This window comes from Pelmatolapia mariae, linkage group LG3_W, assembly GCF_036321145.2.
Source record: "Pelmatolapia mariae isolate MD_Pm_ZW linkage group LG3_W, Pm_UMD_F_2, whole genome shotgun sequence".
Classification (NCBI taxonomy): domain Eukaryota; kingdom Metazoa; phylum Chordata; class Actinopteri; order Cichliformes; family Cichlidae; genus Pelmatolapia; species Pelmatolapia mariae.
The window spans coordinates 53,297,218-53,324,785 of NC_086229.1; the positions used below are offsets into that span (position 1 = coordinate 53,297,218).

The 27,568-nt window shown below is 41.2% G+C and overlaps 2 protein-coding genes across 3 annotated transcripts in view; one reads left to right on the forward strand and one right to left on the reverse strand.

Moving 5' to 3' along the window:
- Window positions 1-5,741, forward strand: part of LOC134624648 (RING finger protein 150-like) — a 28,454-nt gene extending 22,713 nt beyond the window's left edge. The window contains exon 6 of the mRNA XM_063469672.2: window positions 171-5,741. Within this exon, the coding sequence (XP_063325742.1) occupies window positions 171-289 (119 nt within the window). The 3' untranslated portion in view covers window positions 290-5,741. The remainder of the gene's footprint in view (window positions 1-170) is intronic.
- Window positions 5,742-6,718: 977 nt separating this feature from the next.
- Window positions 6,719-24,514, reverse strand: LOC134623750 (toll-like receptor 13). Of its 2 annotated transcripts, none has more exons than XM_063468774.2 (3): window positions 12,113-14,601; window positions 11,643-11,760; window positions 6,719-11,553 (listed from the first exon to the last, which is right to left on the reverse strand). In XM_063468774.2, the coding sequence occupies exons 1-3, from the start codon at window positions 14,580-14,582 to the stop codon at window positions 11,307-11,309; spliced, it is 2,835 nt and encodes a 944-aa protein (XP_063324844.2). In that variant the 5' UTR covers window positions 14,583-14,601; the 3' UTR covers window positions 6,719-11,306. The 2 variants fall into 2 exon arrangements, with proteins under 2 accessions (XP_063324844.2, XP_065326392.1); XM_065470320.1 differs by lacking the exon at window positions 12,113-14,601 and adding an exon at window positions 24,358-24,514 and having other exon boundaries at window positions 6,726-11,553.
- Between the last annotated feature and the right edge of the window lie 3,054 nt (window positions 24,515-27,568).

The following is a 27,568-nucleotide window of genomic DNA, read 5'->3' on the forward strand; positions in this document are numbered from 1 at the left end:
TTACCTGGCCAAGTTTGAATTGAACTTATCATTATTTTTGGAAGGAGTTTCACACAAGACTTTCAGACGACCGTGAAACTGAAAAGAGCGAACCCTCTCTGTAATCTGAATTAAAAACAAAAGTTAAGTCTCCAGAAACTCAGGAATAGCCCTCTGTTTCTCTCTTTCAGGTGAGCTTCAGCCAATGGCGAGCAGCGCCTCAGTGGCATCATTTGTCATCGCTGTGGAAACGGGTCTGTCAGACGAGGAAGTGTCCTTGGAGCAACCTCAGTTGGTGGACAAGTCCTGAGAGCAGCACAGCACAACCTAACCAGAACCGGCCCAAACCAGGCTCTAATCAGGTTCAGATTAGATAAATAACAGACCTGACTGTTATATTAAAAAAAACAAAATGATGAAAAAGAAAAAAATGTATCTGAACCAAACCTGACTGCATTCGACTGAGCAAAACCTGAGCTAGGCCTAGGATCTGGTTCTGGTTTTCTCTGGTTCCAAGTGGATGATAAAACCCAGATCCAGCACCAGGGTTCTTCTTGGCTCTTCTACATGGATACGTGATACAAGATTTTGCCAAACCAACTTGTCTGGACCAGACATATTGAAACTAAGTTAAGTGGGTCTTTTCCAGTGTGTTCACCTCAGTCCTTTCCTTGGTTCTTGAGTTAACCAGGTTTTTTTCTCCAGTGCAACTCAGTCTGCAGATGTCTTGGTTAAATCCAGTTCTGCCTCACTTTCTAAAAACAGTCAGACTCGCATCTTGATATCCTTACGAACCTTTCGTTGACGCTGACAAGCTTCCGCAGTATAGATCGAGTCCTTCATTTCAAGACTTTTTTTTGTCTCCTAACTTTGAGGACTTTCAAGCAGCAGTAGGCTGTATTTCTGTATGCAGTCCGTGAATATAGATTAAGGTTTTGTTCGGTAACGTTTCTCTGGATCTCCTGGAATATTCTCTTTTACCTGGTTTTCCCGAATAGGGAAGCACAACAGCAAAAACCAATCATGATGGACTGCTCGCTTCCTCTCCAGGTCCGCATTATTGGAAAACTCTGTTAAATAAGCTTATTTTAATTTGCCTGCCAAAAGGCCAGGCAGGGCCTGTTTCTTGATGTGCGTGTGTGTGTGTGAGTATCTGCGGTGGATGATTTAAATTTTGCAAAGGTGGACATTTATTTTGAAAGGACACAAGCTACTTTGAGCGGTGGCTTTCTTCAGTCTGTAGTTTATGTAAAGAGGTAGCTTTGTCCTGAAATAATTACTACCACAGTTTGACTGCAGTATTGAGAAGGAATTACACGCAGTATTGTTTTATTTTAATCCCCCCCCTCTTTTTCCCTGCCTGTGTTATTCTAGGCTTTGTTATCTTAACAATACTCTGACAGTATTTAGTTTGGATACTTTCTGTCCACAGTTGGGTTTCCAAACAGGGTTCCTATGTTTGTCTGCAAGAGCAATGACATTTAAACCACTTTTTTTCCCGTTTTTTTTGTTTGTAGATTACAGGGCTCCACAGAAAATTAGAGGATTGATATGGTCTGGCGTTTCTGTACAAGAAGTGCATATGGAGGCAATAAATCCTGCACCTTGGGTAATCGGGTCAATAGACATCCCGTATCAATCATCTTTCGAAATATTTAAGACGCTTCCAATGCTGAGCAGAAACATTTCTGTCAATCCTTTATGTTGTGTTAACCCGAGATAACCGTTTAAACCATCTGCATGGCCTACACGTGCAACTTTTATTCTCAGCAAAACAATCAATGTGTGCACATGTCAGCTCTGGTCTGTTCTGATAAAGTGGACAGAAAGAATGAAGAGGAGTCAGTTTAGTTCAGGCTGTATTTTTGTCCACATGTCAAATTCCATTTTCTTGATACGAGTTATGCAGATAATTGCAATAAATTAATTAAGAGGGATCCAGTCAGACCTTAGAAGCTGAAAACAATTTCAGAAAATGGGATGAAAATGTGACATTTTTGAGATTCAAACCCATAATCACAAAATAAAAGTGCAATAAAGATAGCTGTCGAGTCCATACTTCGGCCAGTGCCAGGTCAGATAATGTTTTTTTTTTTTTTCTTTTCGCATAAGCCATTTGGAAAATTTCTATCACCAAAGTGCACGAGAAGGGAATAAGTTTAAAAACTCCAACGCTTGCAGTTGCTGTGCTATGTTACTTTAACATCGGATGTTCGAGTTGGGATCCAAGTTTAGAGTTGACCGCGCTGTAGTAGTCTGAATGACAGGCTTATTTTGTTCCCTAGCAAGGTAGAGTCATTTGGCCATAAACAGTGAATTTGCAATCTCCGACTTCCCTGAGGTGGTCTAACTGAGGTGTGAACTTGAGATTTTCATTTTCAGCTTCAGGTGGAACACAGCACGGGGCCGGTTTGTTGTGGTTTGTGGCCTCTGACGAACTCGTTGGTCTAAAACGGTTGTTGGAGATTCCTACTTTTTGGATCAACTCGAGCTAAGAGAAGTATTTTGTTGCAATTTTTGCACTGATCATTTGTGCAATTAATGTAGAACTGATTTTAATTAGGAACACGATATCAAAGTCTGCCCACCCTTTAAGGTACACAGTGGACACACTTCCCTTGTCATTCTTCCGTCACGTTAACCTTAGCTAAGCAAACTTTCTGTGGCAGTCATACATCCAAATGCCACGTAGGAACCCTGTCTATAGCGTTGCCTTGTTTTGTTGTTTGACTGTCCAGCCGTCTGTCTGTCTGCCTGACCACACGCGTCTGTTACCATGGCCTCATGCTGCCTTTTTTTTTTTTTTTTAAAGACACATTTACCTTTAAACCCTGACAATCAAGGATTGGGTCCTTTGCTTGCTAGTCAGGGATCCTCTCTCTGAACCTTAGGAAACCTAAGAAGCGCTTTCAAATCTGCAGTCAGCACACCACACGGTAGAGGTTAGATACTATTACTACTTCCACAGATCAAGAAATCCTCACCACCTCCTGTGAATTAAAGTACCTGGGATAGAGAAATCCTTTTAGAGCTTTAGAGACAGATTTGTGGAAACGCGTTTCATCAGGATGTGTTCGTCAGCTCGAAGCCGAACATGTAAATAAATAAAGTGTATAACACAAGTCCACTTTGCCACGTGGCATCACTGTCAGTTTGTCAAATTGGTACGCAGACTGTGTAGGGCTGCGGTCGCATTGTGGTGTCGGTGGCACCACAAGGTTCCCGAAAATGAGAAAGATGAAAGATTGTCGTCTATTTTGATACCAGAGGAGACATTTATTTTTGTAAAAAAGACTGATTTCCTTCCCACTCTCCCGAGTCTACCTGTTGCCTGGATGATTCTCAATGTGATTGAGCATTGACCAATTATTAATGATTATTTGTATAATTGTACATACACACAGTTTGCAAAGGACCGTGATGCTATGAGCCTAAACTGTTGTTGTTATGCTTCTCTGTAAAAGGTTTTGGATCTTGGGTTTTGTTTTTTGTTTTTTTCTTTCCTCTCTCCTCTTTGCTGTAACCTGATGAAAAATGAGAGAAATGAGACCAAAGGGCAGACTGGAAAACCAGCGCTATACTGGTCCACCAGGCAAACTGGATCTTATGAGAACTTCCAATGCTCAAATAAGAAGACATAATAAATATAAATGTTGTGCAATGAAAAAATAAAATAAAATATTCTCCTAACAAGGCTAAATTTAAGTGTTGTGTTTACTGTTTACTTGTACTTTAAAACTAATTAAAAGAAAATGTAATTTGGAGTTTTCTGATGAACAGACTGATATTTGGACATTCGAGCTGGTACAAATTTGCAGGAATCAAAGACACAATGGTTGTGTTGCTGTCTTCAGTCCTCCCAGTGGCTTCTTTTTCTCTCAGATTCTCAACGAAACCGAATTTATGTTGTGAAATTCTCCGACTTTGCTTCCAAAACTTCACCTTTCCTGTGTCTTCATGGTTCAGCTTCAAACCTGAGAATTAGTCCACACTAAGATCCACCAGTCACCAAGTATCCTGTTAACATTAGCTGACTGAATCTAGAACGGTCGAGGGCTGATAACACATGAAGACGATTGATTTGTATGCCTTGTCCTCCTGGCCTGTTTTCAGTGAGTAATGTTTTAATTAAAGTTGCTTTGTGTTATAAGCTTGAACTGCGCATCGACATTTGCACTTTGATCCTCTTCCTGTGTGACTGCTGCCATACAGTGGAAGTGAACTGAACTCGAGCCTACTTTGAATCAGCTTCTCTTCTTTTCTTCTTCTAGTAGAGACTGATGCTGCTGTGGCGTGATGTTCGCCCACAGAACATATAATGGAGGATAGACCTCAGGTTTCATAAGGGGCTGTGGGGAAGGACTCAAGATGGTCCAGAATGAACGTGGTCCAATGGAGCTACAACAAAAAAAATTACATTTTCTAGAAAAAAAAAGCTCTTTTTATTTTCAATAGATACAGCATAGGTTGGGTTTTTTTTTTTTTTTTAATATCTTTTATGGGTGTCAGTTGTAATGAAATAACTTTAAAGCACCATGAGCTGTTTTAAAACTTCCAAAATTGAGATTTTTAGGGATGGAAGAGCAGCAGCAGAATTTCTGGCAGCACCATATTAATAGCCTCTTAAAGGCCCTGTCGTCATGTACCCAAATGTTTAGAGAAATATCTATTCATTTTATGTAAATGACATTTTAGGTCAGAAAACTGAAACTTTTATTAACTGAACTTTTATTAAATAAATAAATAAATAAAAGCAGGATTTCTGCTTTTAGGTGTTGAGAAGAAAAACTGAGACTTTGTCTTTTGGCATCATCATGTACTTCTGATTTCCTGTTTCGACGTCAGATCGGCCAACCTTTTTATAAAATTCGGGTAATATCACCACAGGTTACTTTGGCATGCTCTCGACAGCAGCTCGGCCTTTTCATAGGAAGGAAAGTATTTTTTTTAGATTAATAGATTAAAAAAATAAATAACTGTGTATGCAGACCCTTACATTTTGTTTTTTCTTTTGCATTATCACTGGAGTCAAAGTATTTTAAATGATACCCACCTTTCATTTCCCATTAATACATTATTTCAAATTAAGAAATATTTGGGAAAGTTAAGATTTCTTGCTCACATTAAATTTAATATGAATGCTTTAATAAAGATTATTTCCTCATTAAAAATGATGAATTGATTCATCAACAGACAGGGAACAAAACCCACAAACATCTGGAGCTTTGACCTTTCCTGCTGTTGAAGACATGGACAGAAAATTGCAACCCTCGTTTTGGACCTACGTTTTTAATAATAATAAATAAATTTTGTAATCAGCTTCATGTAATTGAAATGAGAATACAAAAGAAACAATGTAATCTCAATAAACTTGCTTTTTGTGATCACAAAGGTTTAATTTAGAGGTAATCATCTAAACATGGAAATGTTGAACATTAATGTGAAATGGTGAAGACTACAAACCATAAATGAGATTAGGAGGCTGTGATTCCACGATACAAACCTTGTGATTGGCAGTAATTATACGTATGACACGGGGAAGATGAGGTCCTTTAGAAGACTGAGGGGGGAAAAGGAGTTTTTCAAAAATTCAAAGGGGGGACTGTTGTGTCACTGCCAGTAATGACGTCTGATTGGCTCTTTTGTTTAGGTATTTTTCTTGTACGCTGTGATTTGATTGGTTGCCCAGTTTGTTTGTTTTTTTCCCCCCTTCTCGCCTTGCATTTGTTTGGCTTCTTTACAGAAGTCTACTCCTTCTTCAACTTCACCTCACTTCTGTTTTGTGTCTTTCCATGTTTCCTGCTTCTGTTTTTGCCTTTTTTGTTATCTGCTCTTTTAGATTTTGTGACTTTTTGTTCCAAGTCCCTAACCTTCTTTTTATTTTTTTGTCTTGAAGCAGATGAGCCCTGAGCCATGTTTATAGATTGTATTTAAAGTAACCTAAAATCAGCATTTCTGTTTTTGTTCTTACAGTTTAGAGAGAGGAGGAAATCCAACCTTTCACAAAGCTGAGGTATTTCATGTGCTTTGTAGCCGCGGTGACGGTTGCGATGAGATCATTTGTGCGTTTCTTCAATATTGACATGGATTTTTGTTTTCCAGAGAGAGAGTGTCTGTGTGTGTGTGTGTGTCCCATGCACGCAAACATAAAACAAATGCACATACACACACGTGTAAATACAAGGCGGCATGACGCCATGTTGTTTCTGTGTTTCGGTTGTTGCACGTGTCCTGACTCAGGACAGAATTTAAATAAAGTTTTACCCCAAGTTTTTGTTTCAGATATATATAAATATATACACTCCTTGTTGTATACTGAACGAAACCCAAACCAAACCATGCGTTCGCCAAACAGACTAAATCCCTCACCTTCTAATGTTGACCTGTGCATCCAGATGTTATAGTTAGTTTAATGCATGCAATAAGGTGTCATTATTTAGATGGCCCTTTGGTGGTTTTCAAGTCTGAACAAGGACAATAGCCAACATTAGTATGTCTAATGGTACAAAGAGTTAGTACCAAGTAATTTTTCTTTTCCTTCATTTTACTGGTTTGGTTTGTTTCCTGCTTTTCAAGCGAATAGTATTGTTTACAAAATACATAAAGTCTCAATGTAAAAAAAAAAAAAAAAAAAATCAAATTTACTATTTTTATTATTATTTGTAATTATTGTTGTTATATAGATTTTTTTTCTTTTTTTGCATTAAGCATTACTTTTTTGCATTATCTACTATAATTTTGTTTCAGATGAAAATAAATGGAAGCTCATTTTTATGCTTTTCAAACAAAGTTAATGAACAAGAACCATAGACTTTATTTGGTTTCTGTTGTACATTGAAACTTCAAGGTGGTGGTTTGACTTGTTTTTGGTAGTTCAATTTTAAGACTGGAAGTAGAACAGAAACCGTACAGAACTACAAAGAAACTCTAGTCATAGCTTTCCTCAAGATTCAGCATGGCAGCTGGTTGGTTTCCACTGGTCTTCAGGTAATACAGAATCAGGCATTCCTTATTGCTGCTCTGTAAGGAAACCTCTGCAAGAAGAAAATAATTTAAATCTATTCAAGGTAAACATTAAGAATTTTGGATGTCATTGGATAGCATTTTACTATAACTTGTGTTCACCTTTACTAATTCACTACTTGATGTTAAGTGTCTTACCCAGTATGAAAAGATGCAAACAGGAAACAAAACTTTTTTCTCATCTTAAATAAGTTAAAATGGCAAAAAAAGCACCAATGATTGTATGACATCAAGGCAGCACAACTGACAACTGTCCTGGAATTAAGTCTTTAACTAGGAAAAAGCCAGCACTCCTTTTATTATTTGCTTCATGTTAGCCAGTAGATGGTGTTATACTTTCAGTTTTTACCTCCTCATTTCTCTTCTGGCTTCAGCAAATTCATCTCCGCACGAATGTGGTCATGGTGTCCGCCACCTACACACACAAGTGAAATACGTATATATATATGTGTGTATGTGTGTATATATATATATATATATATATATATATATAATTTTTTTTTGTTGTCATTTAGTTTATATCAATTTGAGCTTTAGTCCACCTGTGCCCCATTAAGCATCACATTGTGCGAGTAAAAAAAGGTACTGATGACATTTTACCTGCTAATAAAGAAGGCGACAAATGACATGCATATATTGCCAGGTAAATGACTTAAAGCTCAGTGAATCTTTCAGAACTTTAGAAGTTTGAAGATTTGGGTTTTTTTTACAATTACGTTTACAATCGATTAATTTACCACTAGTTTATACACCATTAGAGGTGGGAAAATAATTTTCCCATGAGAAACTGGGATTGTTTGGGAGTGCTGGACTAATAAGCTTATAAAGAGGAAAAAAAAGAAAGAAGTCCAGAGGATGGAAGCATTAACTTCCATTTTCTTGCAATAGGTCTGGCTCAAAATGTGAACTTCCTAAAAGGACAAACCCTTTTGCTACAGCTGCTGAAACTTCTTCATTCTCCACAACATATGTGAATTTTTAAGATCCATGGTTATTACTGAGCGGTAATGATACAAAAGGAAGTGAAATGAACAGTTCTCCTCACTTTTTCTTGCTTGTCTTCGTGCACTGTGTGATTTCATGGGACCAGCACCTGCATCTTGAATTTACCTGCAAACAAACGTCAAGGCACACCTAACATCTATGTCTCTCACTCACTGACACACACAAACACTTACATACACACTTGTGTGCCGTCACTTCAAGTATGGCTGTTGACTGACACAACCAGCCGTCTCTGGAGAGGAACTGGTGCCTTGAGGTGTGTCTGTGTATGTCTGAGTGAAGCTTTGCCCCTGGAGATGTGTCTGCAGTAGAGACACGGTGTGATGACAGCTTTTCTGAGAAGTCAGTATTTCTCCTCATTTTCTTTGTGGAGAACTACCATGCTGGTAGTTATGTTTTTATCAAATATGATGTCACTGCTGCCAAATCTTTTGTGCAGTTGCCCTCTTGAGTATGAGGTAGTGCACACGTCCTCCAGGAAAAAGTCATCTGCTTCAATTTCTAAAGTCAGTCACTGCCAAAGGCTCTCTTATGCTCAGGACTGTAAGCTGTCGTCTGTGAGGCATAAGCGCTGTTTTGTTTTTAACATAGTTCATGGTGGAGAATAGCTGCTCATATAGTATGTGGATCCAAAGATCAAGATGACTCCGAATGCATATTTCTTCATGTTTATGTGTCGGGGATGGCATTCAATGTTTCAAACACGTTTGTCTGGTCTTGGAAGGTTCTCAATACCACTCCATTTGTGATTCTGAATGAGACCGGCCTTCTGTTATGAAGTATGACGCTTATTTTGAGCGACAAAAAATAATAATAAAATTTTATTTTATTTTAATATTTCAAGATCACAATAATCTTCCAATTTAGATCTACAATTTTTTTAAAAAAAAGAACTAACACAAATAAAATATACTTCAATTAAATACTTCTAATTTATTTTCCCAAGCCACACGGAGCCGCAGTATAAGGATGAAAGAGCCGCGGGTTGCCAACCCCTGTCCCAGTGGTAATCGGACCACTAGGTGCAGTGACTCCCAAGCTAGGCGAGTGGTTCCAGTAGATCCCAGGAACAACATCCAAGATCTCTGTCTAGAAGAGCCCAGTCTTAGGAACAGCTAAGATACTGCACACCGGAGGGCTGCACCAATAACTTACAAAGAGATTAATGCTTCCATCCTCTTGAGCAGTTTTTTTTTTTTTTTTAATTTCCATTTTCTTGCAATATTTAACACAATAGCAAGCGAAACCATTAAAAATAGACATTTCCAGCCAGTTTCCTCTTTCTTTTGTGTCATAAAATGAACATATTTCCAAATCCTTCCTGTTTCTGGGAACTAATTTTTCTCCAGTCATGTCAGAGCCAAGGTTGCATCTTTACAACTACAGCTTAAGAAAACAGATTTCCAGAATCCTTGAAGCCCAATATGAGTAGAGAGTAACAGGTGAGGGGAGCAAGTAATCTTCTCTGGCTTTGTTTCCAAGTTGCAGTGCACAAACAACGACCATGTCCATTACTTTTAATTCCATAGTTAAAAGTTTCTATTAATGGATGTATTGGACCAACAATTCACCCTTCTCCTGTACAATGGTCAAATCTCTATCCAGCCAGTCAATTCCTGGAAACAGAAATGACAAGTCAGGATGAGTTAGTCTGAAAGTTAGTAATCTGGATTCTGACTTCTCTGAGGCATTTAGACAATTACGATGTGTTCCAATATTGTATGTGCAGTGTTTTGGAAGAATATGAGCAGAGTTAGTGGCTGAAAACACAATTTTATCACACATTAAAGAATATGCATCACGAGCTCAGCCTTGTTTTTCTGTGCGACTACGGCTTCAGTCTGAAGTAAAGTTGGCTGTTCCTTTCCTTTTTATGAGTATATGAATTGCACAGTTGCACTTAAAAGTATCTGTTTGAAATAATAAACTAATACTTTTTTTATTCACACAATCAGACCCTTTGTGATTCTGTTTCCGGACTTACAAACCAAAAACTCAGACTTTTTTATTTTTTCATTTTCTTCTGTTAAATTCAGTGTTGGCAAATGAGTGTCTGGAAAGTATGAATATATACTTAATTATAAATGTTGTGTTAATTATAAAAAATAAAAATTCCAAGGCTTCAGCACATCATCTGAGAACCACTGATGTAGCTGGAGACTGCTGTCAGCAGGCCCCACACAAAAAGCTGTTTTGTTAGTATTTAATTTTTAGGTGACTAACACACACGCGAATATGCAGGATCTGTACGCAAAGACAATCCTTTCGGTAGCCTTTTTGTTTGAGTTGTACTGGCCTATCAAGTTTGAGAACACAGGTAAGACTTCTTTGTGGAGAATTAAAGAGGGAACAGATTTTCTCGAGTTGTTTCAAAACCATTGGCTATTGTCTGATAAAACGTTAGCTTTTTTATTATCTTTTTAAAATATTTATCTGTAAACAGTGACAGAAGTGACATACTTTGACCTGAAAGCGTGGCTATCATCCCCAACACCTACTAATTGTCAAAGGTGGGTGAAGAGTCCCAGATTTGAAAGTAACTTGAATTAGAATAAAATTGACCTTAAATATGGTCGCTACTGGGCAGTTAGGTTTAAGCACAGTACGAGATCCAAATGTCCTAGCCTATCACAATAATTTATAGGGGGGGGGGGGAAAGAACAACACCATTATGACATTTATGGTTATGTTTTTTTTTTGTTTTTTTTTTAAAAACACTTTTGGTGCTGTTAATGGAAACACTGTAAATGATGTAATAAATGAAACATGCAACTACTGTCATGTAAAACCATTGTTTTGCCTTTATTACAGCTTTACCATGTGACTATGTTATAACACATATTATCATAGCATTTTTTTCAAGCATCTCAACGATAAAAAAGTTTTTTTAACACTTTAATGGCAAGAATAAAATGGTAAATAGCAGATGGCACTCCAGGAAATTCCACCAGACACTATGATTGAAGCGATGGGAAGCGTTTGTGAGTACTCAGTCTGTGTTTATTGAACACAACATGGATAAGATCTTGGAGAAGCTCACGGTTCTTCAACGGGATTGATAAACCTGGTGACCAGTGATGGATATTAGATCAACTGTGAAATTGGAATGCAGTTTGTTTGCAATAATGTGATGTTTGTGCTATGTACGTATGGTCAGAAGGGGTCCAATTTCACTGCAGGTAACTGTACGTGTAACACGCAAAATGTATGCCTAACTTTGCATGTGACAAATAAAGGATCAATCGATCGATTGACTGATTGATATATACAATCTGTGATTTTTCCACCTGGGTTAAATTTCACTGGATGACTCTCTGGTGTCCAGTGAGGAGGCGCCTGTGCTCAGCAGGGGTTTCTTCTCTCTTGAGAGCTTGTTGTATTTTCTGCCAGAAGACTCCAGTGTGCTGAACAGCCTGTGGCCAACTCAGGTAGCTGCGCTTCTTCACCAGACTCCTAATTTGGTAGTACGGAGACAGCTGCTTGGCTGGTATCTCCTCCAGAAACACCATGATCAACACATCCTTGTGTTCATCAAACAGACGGTAGCTAAAGACACCACACACAGAACAGACAGTTGAATAAGCATAGGAGCATAGAGACATCATTGGGTGCAAGGACAGAGATGTTGACAATACCTGGCCATCTGGATCTCTCTGGAGCACCACTCACTCTGCAGGTAGTGCTGGCTGATCACACAGATAGTCTTCCTGCTGTTATAGATGGCATCTGTGATGTTTTCTACAATGGGCTTACCTGTTAAAAAAAAATGCACAATAGAAATGGCAGGTGAATTCTTTGTGAAATTAAAAGAATAATTCTTGGTCCTTATTAAATTGTGTCTGCTGGTTTTGAAACATCTGCACTGGCTGTCGGGCTGATTTTACATTAGTTGGTATAAAAACTTAACACTTAACAAATATAGAAATGAAAAACAGAAATGGGTCCAAACCGAGTCTGGAAAAAAAGAAGTTTAAATTGCTGACAAAGATGTTAAGAGGAAGTGAGTGATGCAGAAGAGAGAGCATGACTTTGACTCAAATGGTCAGAATCAATATTTCGGCTTCTCATTTCCAAAATTTCATAGTCATCAGAAAAGCATCAATACCTGGTTCAAAGTCTCTGTGGTGCAGACAGAGTCTCCAGCCCTGTTGACCCTCCAGCTCTGGAAGCAACTCTCCGTAAACCCAAGCTTCATCATGAACATTGTAGGAGACAAAGGCATCGTAGCTGTGAGGAATACCTTTCTTCCTCCTCTTATTATCATAGAGAAAGGCCAGGAAGAGGTAGTAGGCATAGGTGAGGTGTGACCTCAGGAAGTGGTAAATGAAGGATATAAGAAGAGTAAGCACAACTAGAAAAAAGCTAGAAATGAAGCAGAGAAAATTAGCATCCATCCGACAGGAGTCGATATCAAAGTCCAGGAATTTTTTCCCCTGTTGGCTAACAGGAAATGCACAAGTATACTGATGAGCATTAACGACCTGTGTCTGGTTGATGCTTTGAATCCACTCGTTAAATTCAATGCTAGAGCATTCACACGTTAGACGGTTGGAAGCTAGATCCAGATAGGTTAAAGCAGGGAGGGAGTTGATCACATTCTGACTGACTAGTGTCAATGTATTGTCGCTGAGTTTCAGCCAGGTGAGTGCCAGCAGTTTGGCGTCAGCCAGGAAATCCAAAGATCTGAGTTTGTTGTTAGAGAGATCGAGCATTGTCAGGTTTGGGACAGGCCAGAACACTTCAGATGTTAAATTTGAAATCTCACTATTAGATATCTTCAGAGACGTTAGCTGGGGGGTGTATTTAAATGTTTCGGGGTGCAATGACCCCATAAAAAATTTCTCCATCCGTAAGTACTCTAAAGATGTCAGACCATTAAGTACGTCTGACGGAATATCCTCGTGAGTTTCCCTTTTATCAAAGATAATAAGTTTCTTCAGTTTGGTTAAATATGAGAAAGGATGTGCATGATGTTGTATGTTCTGATTTTTGGTAATATGGAAGACCAGAGTATTTAAGTTTGTTAGTCCCCTAAAATACTCTTTTACGTAACCCCTACATGACACTTTAAGAGTTTGGAGACTTTTAAGTTCTTCAAATATTCCCGAATGATCAATGCAACTGTCGTCTGATTGTAATTCCAAGTGATCGAGGGAATGGAGTTTTTTGAAGTCTCCTTGCTGGAAATCTGTCAAACTGTTGTTGTTCAAATACAAATCTTTTAGTCTTTCTAAATTTCCTTTGAAGCTCTGCTTAAAAGAAAAAATTCCATTTGTTTCTATTTTCAGGACTTTCAAATGAGGCAGATTTTGAAAAATATGCGGTGTGATTCGGGAAATACGATTGTGGTTTAGATTGAGGTGTGTGAGTGCCCTCAGATTATTAAAGTCAGAGCTGGTGAGTTCGCTGATGACATTGAAGCTCAGGTCCAGAACTTCCAATGTGGAGAGTCCTCTGAGAGCAACCGGCACTTTGGATAGAACGTTCTTTTGGAGGTCCAGGTGTTTGAGCCGTGTCATTGATTGGAGTGCATGATCAGACATTGTTTCCATCTTATTAAAAGGTAACCTAAGGTGAGTAAGTTGGGAGCAAGACCGCAGCAGGTTATCATTTGCGTGGCTAATTTTGCTATTCCCTATATCGAGAATGTGTAGAGAAGGAATCTGGCAGGCGATGTCTATAAGACCAAGTTTTATTGGAATTTGCATGAAGTACAGTTTAAGATGTTTAAGTGAGTCAGCAGTCTTTAGCATCTCGCTGTATGCCTCAAAAGTAACATTATTCCCATCCAAGTAGAGTGAAGTTAGGCTCCTCAAGAATGTTTTATTTGTTACATTCCATTCAATCTTACTATTACATCTCCTGAAGTCCAGTAACTGCAGATGAGGAAACATGTCTTTTGTAATACTGAACTTTCTGAGTTTACACCAAATTATATCAAGTTCCCTAAGGTTTGATCTATTTAAAGGCAGCTCAGAGGACTGGAAAGAAGTAAAATCATTTCCTCCAATGTACAAATTTTGTAAATGTGGAAGTGTTAATACTGGAGCAATAATTGCAATTTCAGACAGAGAATTGTAGCTGAGATCTACTGAGGTTATGCTGACCAGGGACTGAAAGGCCGCCTGCGAGATGGATGAGATCAGGTTGTTATTCAGAGATAATTCTTTTAATTGTGAAAGACCCCGAAACATATTTTCTGTCACCTTTGAGAGGTTATTTCTAGCCAAGACTAAAACCGTTAACTCTGCCAAGTCTGCAAAAGCTCCATCATCAATGTGTACAATCACATTACTTTCAGCGTATAAAAGTTTGAGCTTAGATAAACCTCTTAAATCTTTGCAGGTGATGTTTGAAATCTTATTTGAAGAGAGATTCAGTGATGTTACATTTCTGGGAATGTCATCTGGAATAGCAGTGAGGTCACGGTCTGTGCATACAATGGATGTGTTATTTTCCTCTTGAGGATAGGGAATTATGCAGTTTTTCAGTGAAAAAGCGTGTGAGGGGTTATAGAAACAGAAGCAGAACAGAAATGAGATGAGTAGCAGAGACAAACTTCCTGTAGCTAGCATGTTGAAATGTTTACTTCAGTTTTCTGACAAACTTGGAAGGGGCAATAAATAGTTGTTCATAACATCTGAAAATGACAGGAGAAGAAATTACTCTTTACCATTCAGCATTCACACCACAGAGGCAACAACATGACGTCTGATATTCAAAGATGCTTTGTATAGTTTGTATATTGTTTATTTTATGTAATATTCAATAATGATCTGTACATTTAGTCTTTTTCAAGGAAGCAATTTTTATTCAGTGTTTTCATAAAAGCCTTTATATACATTTACTACTACTAGGGAGAACAAATGAGATTTAAGACCTGGACAAGTTTGAAACCTTTTGTCCTTCACAATGGAAAATGACTGAAAATAAAAATAGCCAGCTCCTAATTTGATAAATTCTGCACCCAGCTTTGAAGTCTCCAATGTCATTGAATTGCAGCCAGATGATGCTCACTTTACGTTTTTTCTCATTTCTTCACTTTTCCCCAACACGCATGCATTCCCCTTCTCTCTGTCTACCTGGCCTGTACCACTACACTCGGTGTCTTCAGAATGTCTACCCCCCTTCCTTATTTCACATATTGGCATGACCCCAGTCTGTCTTTGCATGCGATTGGCTGCATGGTGTGCCCATAAAAAAAATTCCCTCCCTGTCTGCATGGATTTTTAGCAAGGCTGAAGTTTCAGCTCTCTCATACCAACGGGCCATTAATGACACATGAGACATGAATTTATCTCAAAGGCCAGATATAATTGTGCCATGGGCTGTATATGAGACACCCACAGTCATCCATTTGAAGCTTCACTGTTCACATTTAAAAATGATGCTTAGCCAGTGTATTTACATGTCATGGCAAAGGGTTAGATTTACAGATATCCATAGGTGATGGCATGGACTTAATAAAAAATGTACATACCTACATTAGTGTCACTTTAATATGCAGTTAGTTTCTTTTTTTCTTTTTTTTTTTAAATATTTTGATTAATAGAACCCCCAAAAACTCTTTTCTTGACATTAGTGAACTAGGCCAAGCAGATGGCACCATTTTAGGGAACAAATATGAAGCAGCAGAGATGAGGTGCTACATAAAGGTTACCTTGTATGTAACACTTTTTGACTCTGGTCATAAACAAACATGGCTTGCTTGGTTGGTAACCTAGAGCAGTTGCTGATTAAGTTCAAATTAAAATAACTTGCCTGCTTTAATACTGCTTAACCTCTACTTTCTAGCCTAAAGTTATTTCATGCTATGGATTCTCAGAAAAAATGTCGTGTAAAGTACATGGAAGTAGATACCCAAACTCTGAAAAATACAGAATTGCAACTACCATACCCACAAACCATAGATAACACAATACAAACCTGCACACTGCTTAACCTATACTTACTTACTATTCTTTGTGTCATGTGACGTGTAAATGTACCAACACAGTCCAACAGTTTACACTTAAATTAACTCCACCTGAGGATAATTTTGAATTTTCTTACATATTATGATTAGAATTGCAGCAATTCAGTAATAAAATATGAGCATAACTATTTTAGACTTAAAGTAGATCTTACTATGGGTAATTTGTTTTTAATATACCATTTGTAGAGTTAAGTTGTTCCATCTCTAATAAAAAAAAAAAGTCCAATTGAAATTGTTTTGCAAAGTAAATGTTATTTGCATTAAATCTGACCATATATATATATACATATATATGTGGTCAGTGGTTTTTCATTAAACGAGATAAAAGAAACTTACCTATTCCAAAGATTGTTGTTTCTGTCACCAGCTTGATTACAGAACAAAAGAAGAAAAAAAAACCAAGCTGTAACCATTGAGGTCAATCCGGCAAATTATAATGGAGTAAATTCAGAGTGAATCACTTGTACAAGGAAGAGGAAGTTGGATGGTTCACTCCCACAGATGCTGCTACTTCTGCAGTCTGTCTACTCAAACTCAAGTTTGACCGGTCAATGAAGTAAAACACTACAATGAAAAAAAAAAAAACTACTTTCTGCAGCTTGCATGCATGTCTTCTTTTTTCCTTTTGTTTTTTCATAGTTTTAGATTTTAGATCAGCCTCCACCGTTGTCCAATTTTATTTATTGAAAGGGATTTTTCAAAGAATTTTTTTTTAAATTGATTTAAACATTTTAGCGTTTTTGAAGTCCAGAAAAGTTTTGCTCTGCAGCCATCCTTCCTGCCCTCACATTTTAAGTGAATATCTTAAGGCTTGTGTGCACAAGTGGGTTGCTTGCTTCCTGTTTCTACTTTGTGGTCTTTAAGAACACTCACTAATAATACTTCGTGTTTCTGTATATCCTGTGTGAAATGTCATGTACATCACTGCACAAAAGTTTCCTCACCCAGGGGTGTCCAAGACAATGGTCTGTATCTATCCCCATTTGACGAGGATGATGCCATTATTTAGCATTTTTAGCCACAGAAAATGGCTAGAAAAGAAAACGTTGGGTTGCTTAACGTAATCCCTGGTTCTTTGATAACAGAGTGAGGTGTTTCACTATAGGAATCGCCTCGGCGTGACCAACTACGGAAGCTCCAATGACACCACGTCTGTCTATGACAGACCTGTCGAGCCGTGCTCAGGGCTCCGCCCCCTCCTTCTAACACGGCCGACCAGCTCCTCCTAACTCATTCCAAGCAGATTTCTTTCCGTGCCTAAGCAAGGAGGGAAGTGTTGGTGAAACACCTCACTCTGTTATCAAAGAACCACGGATTACGTTAAGTAACCGAACGTTCTTTTTCCAACTTCGCTCGGTGTTTCACTATGGGAGATATGGCCCACTCCCGGATTGCGCCAGCTCCCGAAGCTACTCTCCAGTACTACTCCAGGATCTCAGGTCGAACCTGAGGCACCAGAATCCAGCACTGCCTGAGCCAGGGATGACTGTGCAACATCCAGCCGATAAAATCGGACAAACGTGTGCGGCGTAGCCCAGCTTGCTGCCGCACAAATATCCTGGACTGATACACCCCTGAACAAAGCCCAGGATGTGGCCACACCCCTAGTGGAGTGAGCTCGGAGTCCCGGGGGGGCCTGCGAGCCCTTACAGCTATAAGCCAGAGCTATGGCCTCTACAATCCAATGAGCTAGCCTCTGGCGTGATACGGGCCTGCCCTTGTGAGGGGAGGCCCAGGAAACAAACAGCTGATCCGACTTCCTGAATCCAGCTGTTCTGTCAACATAAGTCCCCAAGGCCCGCACAGGGCACAAAGTGTTCAGCCTCTGCTCCATCTCTGAAGAGAATGGAGGGGGGTGAAAAGCCAGGAGCTCTACTGTAGAGCACCTGTATGATGTTTCCAACACTTTAGGGACAAAGGCTGGGTTAGGCCTCAGGCGTGCTTTAGTGAGTCCCGGGGCCAGCTGTAGACAAGAGGGGTGAATAGACAGAGCCTGTAATTCACTAACTCGCTTGGCTGTGGTTAGAGCCAAAGGCAGAGTGGTTTTAAGCGAGAGAAACTTCAACCCCACTGCCCCAATAGGCTCAAAGGGGTGGTGGGAGAGGGCGTCTAAAACGACTGACAGATCCTATAAAGGGACCAGTGGTCTAGAAACTGGGAGCGTTCGACGCGCCCCTCTCATGAAGCGACATACAAGGGGGTGCTGAACGGCAGGTTTATCACCAAACCCCACGTGGCAGGCTGAAATAGCTGCTAAATAGACCTTTATGGTGGAAAAAGCTCTCCTTTTGTCCAGCAAATCTTGAAGAAAACATAACAGCTCCACCACTGAACACTGAAAAGGGATAATTTGCTTTTCATGGCACCACTCTTCAAAAACACGCCATTTACTGCTGTAAATGGAACGAGTGGAGGAGGCTCTGGCATTGTGAATGGTTTCAATAACCTTCGGAGGCATGCCTGCTGCCTTCAAATTCCGCCTTTCACGGGCCAGGCCCAGAGAGCAACCTGGTCCGGATGGGGATGGTATATCTCCCCACGCGCCTGAGACAGAAGGTCCCTGCGGACGGGGAGTGGCCATGGCTCGTCCACCAGAAGCTGGATGATTTCTGCTATCCAGTGTTTGGATGGCCACCGTGGAGCTATTAAAATCAGTGACAGCCCCTGATCCCTCACTCTGATCAGTGTAGGGGAGATCAGGCTGAGGGGAGGGAAAGCATACAGCAGAGTTTTTGGCCATGGATGGGCCAGCGCATCCACGCCCAGTGGCGCATCAGCGTCTGACAGGGAGAAAAACAGAGGGCACTGTGTGTTTTCTCGCGAGGCGAAGAGATCTACGGCAGCCCGGCCGTATCTCTGCCAAATCTGCCCCACCACCTGTGGGTGAAGCCTCCATTCTCCGAACAGTGGATTTCCTCTGGACAGGAGGTCCGCCCCCCTGTTCAGAATTCCTGGCACGTGAGTTGCCCGAAGGGAGAGGAGCCGAGTGCTGCTCCACACAATTATTTCCCTGGCTAACATGTGTAGCTGCCGGGAACGGGTGCCGCCCTGGCGGTTGATATAAGCAACTACAGTGGAGTTGTCTGTTTTCACTAAAACATGTTGTCCCCGGAGATACGGCAGAAAATGCCTTAAGGCTAGGAGCACCGCGCGGAGCTCCAGCACATTTATGTGATTCAGAGCGAGTCTCTGTGACCAAACGCCATTCACTGCTCTGCCCATCATAGTTGCACCCCAGCCTGACAGGGATGCATCTGTGGTCAGCGTCACCCTGGATGATACTGCCCCGAGAGGTACCCCCGCAGCGAGAGCTGTCGGGCTCCTCCAAGGCCGGAGAGCCGCGATACACGGCTGCGTTATTTTTACACCACAACTGAGATGTCGGCGGGGGCACAGCTGCAGAGAAGCGACCCACCGCTGAAAATCTCTCATCATAAGCAGCCCCAAATGTCCCACCAATATCACCGAGGCCATGAGGCCAAGGAGGCGGAGACAGAGTCGGAGTCGCACAACTTTCCCCAGCTGAAAACGGGAAAGACAGTGAGTGAAGGATGCGATCCTCCGCTCTGAAAGTGCAATACGATAGAGACATTCAGAGCAACAGAATGTTGCAGGTGTGCTAGGCTGACCGCTTCTTTTTCCCCTCTCCGGGGTGTGACGGCTTGTTCCTTGCAGCGGCTGCTGCAAAGGAATGCTTGCCGCAAGGTCTTTGGTTCTCTACCTTGGCCTGGTGGGCACCCTGCTGGCCACCTGCTCCTCAGCATTCTGACCCCACTCTGTCTCCCTCTCACAGCTGCTGCTGTAGCGGCAAAGCCAGCTCTTGGCACCTGCTGGGGCTGAGAGTTAGGTTTTCTGGGTAAGCAGAGGTTGAATGCTTCTCCCTCCTGCTTTCTGCGGGTGCTTGTTTCTCTCATTCTCTCCAGGGCTGGGCCAAAGAGACCCTTGGTTGGGTCATAGGCTACATCCATGACCTCAGCCTTCTGAGCATCACCTAGGCCTGACAGGTTTAGCCACAAGGCTCTCTCACCCGAGACTGCAAGGCCCATAACACGGCCACACCCTTGGACTGCTCCCCTGGAGGAGTAAAGAATGAGATCATTAACCACGCAGATTTCATCCCAGAGGGCTGGGTTCGGGGAACCCGAGTCAAGCTGACAGCCCATGTCTTCCAGAATTTCTGCCTGATATGCTGATAGCAGTGTGACTGCATTAAGCGAGCATACTGACTGTGCAGCATATTTGTAAATCCTTTGATAAATAGATGCTGTGAGGCGATCTATCTTGTTGGGCAAAGAAATGCTAGAAGAAGCTGAGATTGCCCTGCGGTTAGGGTGAAGGTGATACGCCACTGAAGGCTCCACTGCTGGGGGTTCGGTCAGCCCCAGTTCACCTATCCCCTGGATCTCAAGCTTAGAGCAGCCCTTGGTCGGAAGCTTGCTTTTAAAAGGGCTTGACCAATAGCGACTCATTTCTTTCATGCAGGCCGGGACTGCTGGCAGAAGCTGCTTCGATGGCGACAAGGCTGGCGGGAGCCTCTTGCCGTCATACAGGTCGCGTTCTGCCCCTTCGGCATCCTGGGCGGCTGGCCATGGGATGCCTAGCTTGGCAGCAGCCCGTTTGCAGACCTCGTACAAATTGCTGTCCACCGGGGGTGCAACTTCAGCCCCACTCGGTGGCCTGGACTGCTGGGGAGGAAAGGTAGAGTCATCCTCCTGTTCCTCATCCATGTCCTCCAGGTCGAGGAGGTCGGAGTCGGCATCGCCCTCCGCGTCCTCGCCACCCGGCTCGCCCACGTTTTGATCGAGGAGGTCCTCGAACGATGGGGGCATGAGCGGGGACTCTTCTTCCATCATGTCCGCCCAGCTTGTGGAGGCTCACAGATGACGGATATCACTCGTAGCAATAGCGGCCGACAGGCAGGGGTCCTGACTGTTCGTTACTGCTACTCTCAGCCTCCTTTCCAGGACTTTCTCTGGCATCAAAGCACAGTGTGGGCATCCCTGAGGGTCCGCCAGTGAAGCCTGAGCATGCTTGGCACCCATACAGACGATGCACATTGGATGAGGGTCCCTGCCCGAAATGGTGGCACCGCATGATGCGGGGCACGGGCGGGATGCAGCCTCTTTGGCCTTCGGCTCCGACCTTTTGGCGGGAGTAGGAGCCGTAGATATGGTTAGCGGAAAGGGGTGAGACTAGGCTACACCAGGCTTGTCTCGACACGTTAGCCCGTAAGTAGCTAGGACTAGCAGCGGGTGTTAAATCCGAGCTAGTCGCCGCGGGAGTCAGCTCGTCGTGACACGTTAGCTGCACTCCGCTAGCCAATATCGTTAGCAATTTAATGCTAACCGAACCCTAGGTCGACTAACAAGCTAATGCTAGTGAGACGCTAATGTGGTTCGTGGCCTGCTAACAAGTTAATGCTAGCCGGACACTGAACAAACAGCTCGCCGTAACGCGTTAGCCCGAGTTACACAACGTCGGCTACCTCGCTAACTAAAACCAGGAACCGCTGGGACAGCTCGCCTGACGCGGTTGCTGTTCCACAGTGCAACTCTAAGTACACTTCTTTCGAAGGACTTACTCAGCACGATCCAAACTGGAACCGGAAAAACTGCGTTCGGCGATGTACTCCTACACGGGACGCCTGAGAACTGTTAAGCAGCTAATCAAGTTAGCCTGGATGCGCTGAGGGAGCTCAAAGTAGTTTCTCACGGGAAGAAAGCGAGAATGAGTTAGGAGGAGCTGGTCGGCCGTGTTAGAAGGAGGGGGCGGAGCCCTGAGCACTGCTCGACAGGTCTGTCATAGACAGACATGGTGTCATTGGAGCTTCCGTAGTTGGTCACGCCGAGGCAATTCCCATAGTAAAACACCGAGCGAAGTTAGAAAAAGAACTGACAAAGGTCTCAAAACTGACAAAGGTCAGTCTCAAAACTGAAAAAACAGAACCACTCACTTGCCTTTATTTTATTACCATTCTCATATGAAACTAGGCCAAAAGACCAGTGTCACACTTTTAACATAACACATCTTCTTACACATCGCAGCATATATAACACCTCAAATACACTCCACGCCTTTTGTCTAACAAAGGATTTTCTGACACCTGCCCAGGAAACAGCTAAAACACCACTGCTCCCCAAGATCAACAAAACAGATCTTGGCCTCTGCTGCTTATTTCACTTCTGTTTTTATTTCATTGTAAGAAAGCAAGTGAAAGGTTACTTCATGGCTTTTTCCATTTAACAAGTGCACATTTCTCTTTACTGAAAATTCTAAAGATATGCCAGTTATATGTGCAGCGAAGACCTCACTGCTATTTCAGTGACATTCCCAAAACTAAACCTCACGTTAAATTGAATTTTTAATGATTATGATTTAATTGCACATATTGCTCCAATACTAAATCTACAATATTTGTCTGTCATATAGTAACAGAAAGCTTAGGGCATTTTTTTTTCTCATTTTTTGCGTCTACAGTATTCATGGTGAAGCTTGGGTCAGAGAATTGCTTGAAGAGGTGGAGGGTTAGCGGTGTTGGAGACTCTGTCTGCACCACAGAAACTAATGATACAAATGCTTCAGGGTTTTTTTTATATAGATCAAAAGTTCACAAAGCAACAGGACTCCTGTCTCTTACTTCATCTAAATGCTATTGTTGGAAAGCTAAACTTCCTCTTTTCACTAATCCTGAAAGTTTTTCCACACCATTATATTTTTTCTTTCTATGACTGCTCTTCTGTCTATGAATAGCTGCTATGGTGTCGAAACAAGAGTAGCGATCACATTTTACCCCGAAAATGCATTTGGAATGCCAGATCTAGATATTTGAAGACTGACCACTTGGTCAAAAGCTACTCACTGGTTTTAAAAGAGTAGAGTTGAGCTCTGCAGAAATCTCTGCTAGTTAACTGTCATGGCATCCTGGATCAGAACATATGGAAGGTTAACGGAACAAAATTCTGTTGTAGATGCAAATTTTGGTGACGGATAAGTTACAACATAACTTGGCAACATTGGCAACATATGTTGAATGTCAATGTTAATTATAGTTAGGTCCGTATATATTTGGACACTGACACAAGTTTGTTTTACCTGATTACTGAAACATATTCCAATTATAGTCATATAAGTATAGTAAGGCTAGATATTAACTTTCTAATTTTGCATTTGCTTTCTTTTCATCATAATGCTCACATACCAAATGAAGACTTGAGACTTTAATTCAGTTCAATTCATTATTATTTATAGTCTCAACTCACAACAACATTCACCTCAATGTGCTTTATATTGTATAACAGACCTTACAATAATAGAGAGAAACACCAACAATCAGATGAACACCCCTTTGAGCGAGTACTTGGTGACCATGGAAAGGAAAAACTCCATTTTAATAGAAATAAGCCTCCAGCAGAACCAGGCTGAGGGAGGAACAGTCATCTGCTGTGAACAGCTGGGGCTTTGAACACCCCATTATGAACATTGTATCATTTGTCTTATACTAAAGTCAAGTAATGGAGGGAAGACAGATCCCTGAATGCCTGAACCCTTTTAAAAGCTTCGAGACACCATTCTGTCAAAAACTCCAAGTTTTATAAATTTAAGGTTTTACCAACAAATAAAATGAGATTCTGTTTTCAGAACTATCAAATTGTTCAGATTTTGAAAATGTAACTGCTTTTCAGTGTGTTAGTTCACTGAAAATGTTGAAGCTCAGATCTAAGAGTTCAGGTCAAAGAGTCCTCGGAGAGCAACTGGGACCAGGTAACTGAGCTCAGTGAGATTAGACCAAGACTTTAGCAGGATGTCATTTAGAGAGCCAGTTTTCCTAAATATTACATCAAAAACTATTAGAGGAGGAATTTGGGAGATGATGTCTGTGAAATCTTTACCTATCCACCTTTTTATGACGCATAGCTAAAGATCTTGACTTGAGTGAGCTGTTTGCACTATTGTTTCATAACTTTGACCCAAGTACAGTGATGTTTTAAATGTCTTAGACATTCCACTCAGCGTCAGTGATATAGTTGCTTAAGTCCATCTGTCAGGATCTGACGGTGCCCTGACCGGTCGACCTGCCAGTGTATATATTTGTGTGCGTGTGTATGTGTGTCTCTCCTATCGTCCTGTCTTCCCCCCCGACTCCGCTGTCATGTGTTTGGAGGTAACCTAGCAACAGGCTACCTCCGACCCGGAAGTGCCGTCGCCCGGAGCTGCCGCACCTGCAATCAATCCACCTGCTGCTGCCAATCAACTACCATCTTCAGCAGGGCTACTTAATGGTGTGGCTGAGCGACAGACAGCGCTGGAGTATTGCACTAAGCTTGGTAGTGTTTTCGAGCCGCTAGCGTGATTGAAGTACTGTCTGAGCTACTTACTCATTATGCTGTCGTGTGTGTGTTCACCCAGGGATTGACGGAGGATTCACGGACACAAAGGAAGCACTTGGAGGAGAGACGGGCACTCACTACCACGCACGGGCGTACACGGAAGGAAGGACGCACTATCACCATTGTTGCACATTTGAACTGTTGCCACCTTGCTGCACTGTAAATAAACGCACTATCTTTATTTTTGAGCTCCGTGCCTGAGTCCACTCTTTAAACAACCGTGACACCATCAGCTGCAAATGAGGAAATATGGTGAACAGAGTTAACACCAAATTAGATTTGCTTCCTTTGAGCTATTTAACAGCAAGTCCTAATGCCCTAAGCTTTCTGTTATTACATGGCAGTAGTATGGGAGCGATATATACAATTCAATCGGGATGTAACTAGAACATAATTTGAATTTTCAGTATAGAGAACTGTGCAGTTGTTCAGTGAAAAAGCAAGTGAAGTAACCCTTCACTTGCTTTTTAGCAAGTGAAGTAACCCTTCAATTGCTTTTTACAACAAAATAAAAACAGAAGTGAAATGAGTAGTAGAGGCCAGCTTTCGTTATCTATCATGCTGATCTCGGGGTGCAGCAGTGTTTTGTTTTCTTTGTTGAGGAACCTGTTGCTAAGGTTGTATTGCTATTCAACTTATCTGAGAAGGACGGCAGAAGAAAGGAAACCATCAAGTGTTCGTTTGATCACATTATAGTGTCCAGCATTTTTTTCATGATAACTGTCTGATTCTGATTCTCTGACCCTAAGACATTCTTCAAATTCTCCACCTATTCACTCACAGTGTTTTGTATATAATACCCTATGTATGAATGACCGCAGACAGCTGTTGAAAAATGTCAAATATTATAAGATGCTGATGTCTAAAACATCTGGATTAAGATCATGGGCACCTCAACGTTTATATTTCTTGGATGAGTAAATGTTACAGTTGATATATACACATTAAAGTTTTGTGCACATAAACGCATTTATAACATTCTGTGGCTGAACTGTATCCCCTTACAAAAGAGAGTTTGAACTGCACCTGTAACTGTGATATAATATAATTATGTCTTGATGCATGCTCAATCATGCAGGTAAGTATTTCCCTGGAGGTCAGTTTCTTGATAATTTCTTGATTATGCAAATTGTCATAACCATTGATCAACAACCACTGATCAAAGACCATTGATCAAAGACCATAAGTACCATTCAGAGAGAGCTGGGAAATGGCTGCAAAACCTCACAGCCCATTGTTCATTCAGTGGGCTAGGTTCAGTTATTATGCAAATGTAAGATTGATGAAACCTGCTGAGACTGAAGAAGTCACATGGATGAGTGATGAAATGTTTCTCCCACTGAACCTGCTACGTCCAAATAAACAGAATCAACCTTTTGGGATTATATAATTATCATTTTCCTAAAAAGTTGATTCTATTTTGCATTTTTTTTATGTGGAAAACTTCTTCCTAACCAACCGGTCTTAATTCCTCCCCCCATCAGTCAACACTGGATCCTTGCAGGGCTGCGTTCTCAGTCCCCTACTGTACATACTGCACACCTATGACTGTACATCATCCCACCAAACCATCATCATCATCAAGGGCTCATTTCTGATGGAGATGAGACAGAGGTAGAGAACTTGTCCCGCTGGTGCTCAGAAACGACCTGATGCCAAACGTCCTTAAAACAAAAGAACTCATGGACTCCTGAATCATGGACTTCAGGAAGCACAGACAGGTCTACTCCCCTCTAATTATAAATGAAAAATAGGCGGAATCTGTTTCCACCTTTAGGTTTCTGGGCATCCACGTTTTTGCTGATCTCACCTGGACCCACAACAACGTCACCCTGCTAAAAAAGGCCCAGCAGCAGCTACACTTCCTCCATGTCTGGATCAGAAGGGGCTGCTGTCCTTCTAGTGCTCCTCAGTGGAGGGCTTGTGTCAGAGTAAATTGTTAAATGTTGTCATTGTTGTACTTAAATTTTCACCTATGCTTGCATATGGTGAACCATTAAAGTTAAGATAACTAGGAAATGTGGTTAAACAGTTGTAAGCATATGTTGTGTGGCAGGAAGTCATGTACACACACACACACATACACACATTCTCGCACATGCATACACACACATACAGGGCCCGGCACACCACAGGGGTTGTTACAATGGGTGGTGCCTGTGTAAACTGTAACTGTATTCAATAAAAAGGCTGCATGGAAGGCTGCTTATTTGAAGTTGGCTAGGAAACAGGTGAGGAGCGTTCAGCTCCAAGAGCTTGGGTTCCGACCGGCCTTCCCTTGCCAGCAAGTAAAAAACTGTATATTAAAATGGTGGACATTTTAATATACAGTTTTCCATTTTCAGAGGTTCACAATTGATGAGAATTGACTGACAAGCTGTTCGATGGCAAATGTGAGGCCTGTGACCTTATTACCATTATTAAGTTTCACTTTTTCAAATTCATTTGAGTCACTTCAGATCAATGTTTAATGAAGCACTTCATGAGGAAGCTGTACAGTTTACACCCAAGACTTCTGCATTCACACAGTGCACTGCGGTCAGTATCATAAACTGATACCCTCCCACCACACAGGCAGGAGGCTCTAAAATATCAAGGCCGTAACACTGATCAACTCCATTGCTCACTGATAACTCATTTGTTCTGATGCGCTGCACTGTTTTTGTTTGGTTTTATTTTATTTACTATGCTTCTACTATGCTACTATGCTTTGTATTTAAGCACACTGATCTGTTTTTTGTGTGTTTTTTAAAATGCTGTCACTGTGCTGCTATAATTTTAAAATGCTGCTCCAGTTTAAATGTTTTAATATGCTGCACTATAGTTGTTTTATGTTGGTGACAGGCAGTTTATTTTATTGTTTATTATTTATCTTAATTTTCATGAGGATAATGGAACCTTGAACCTATTTCAAAACTCTGAAACTTCTGTAAAGAGACAAACCACTGAATTACCTTTATTTTAAATACACTTTCCACATGCCAGTAAAATTATATAGTACAAAAACTCATACCATTCCACATCATCAGAGCATCAATAAAAAACAACAAAAAAGCATTAGCTACCCCAGTACTGCTGCTACTGACTGTCACTCCAGCCCTCAGGTAGTGTGATAGTCAGGTGACGTATCAAGGAAACCAGCACTTGTGCTGGCTAAGCATTAGGACAGCAAGGATACATCTGTGTGACCGTGTGACAG

Coding starts and splice junctions, on each gene's coding strand:
- LOC134623750 (XM_063468774.2), bottom strand. CDS start 14,582: ATGCTAGCTACAGGAAGTTTGTCTCTGCTACTCATCTCATTTCTGTTC. Junction 11,761..12,112: donor CCACAGAGACTTTGAACCAG/GTATTGATGCTT, acceptor TTTTTTTAACAG/GTAAGCCCATTGTAGAAAAC. Junction 11,554..11,642: donor AGAGAGATCCAGATGGCCAG/GTATTGTCAACA, acceptor TGGTGTCTTTAG/CTACCGTCTGTTTGATGAAC.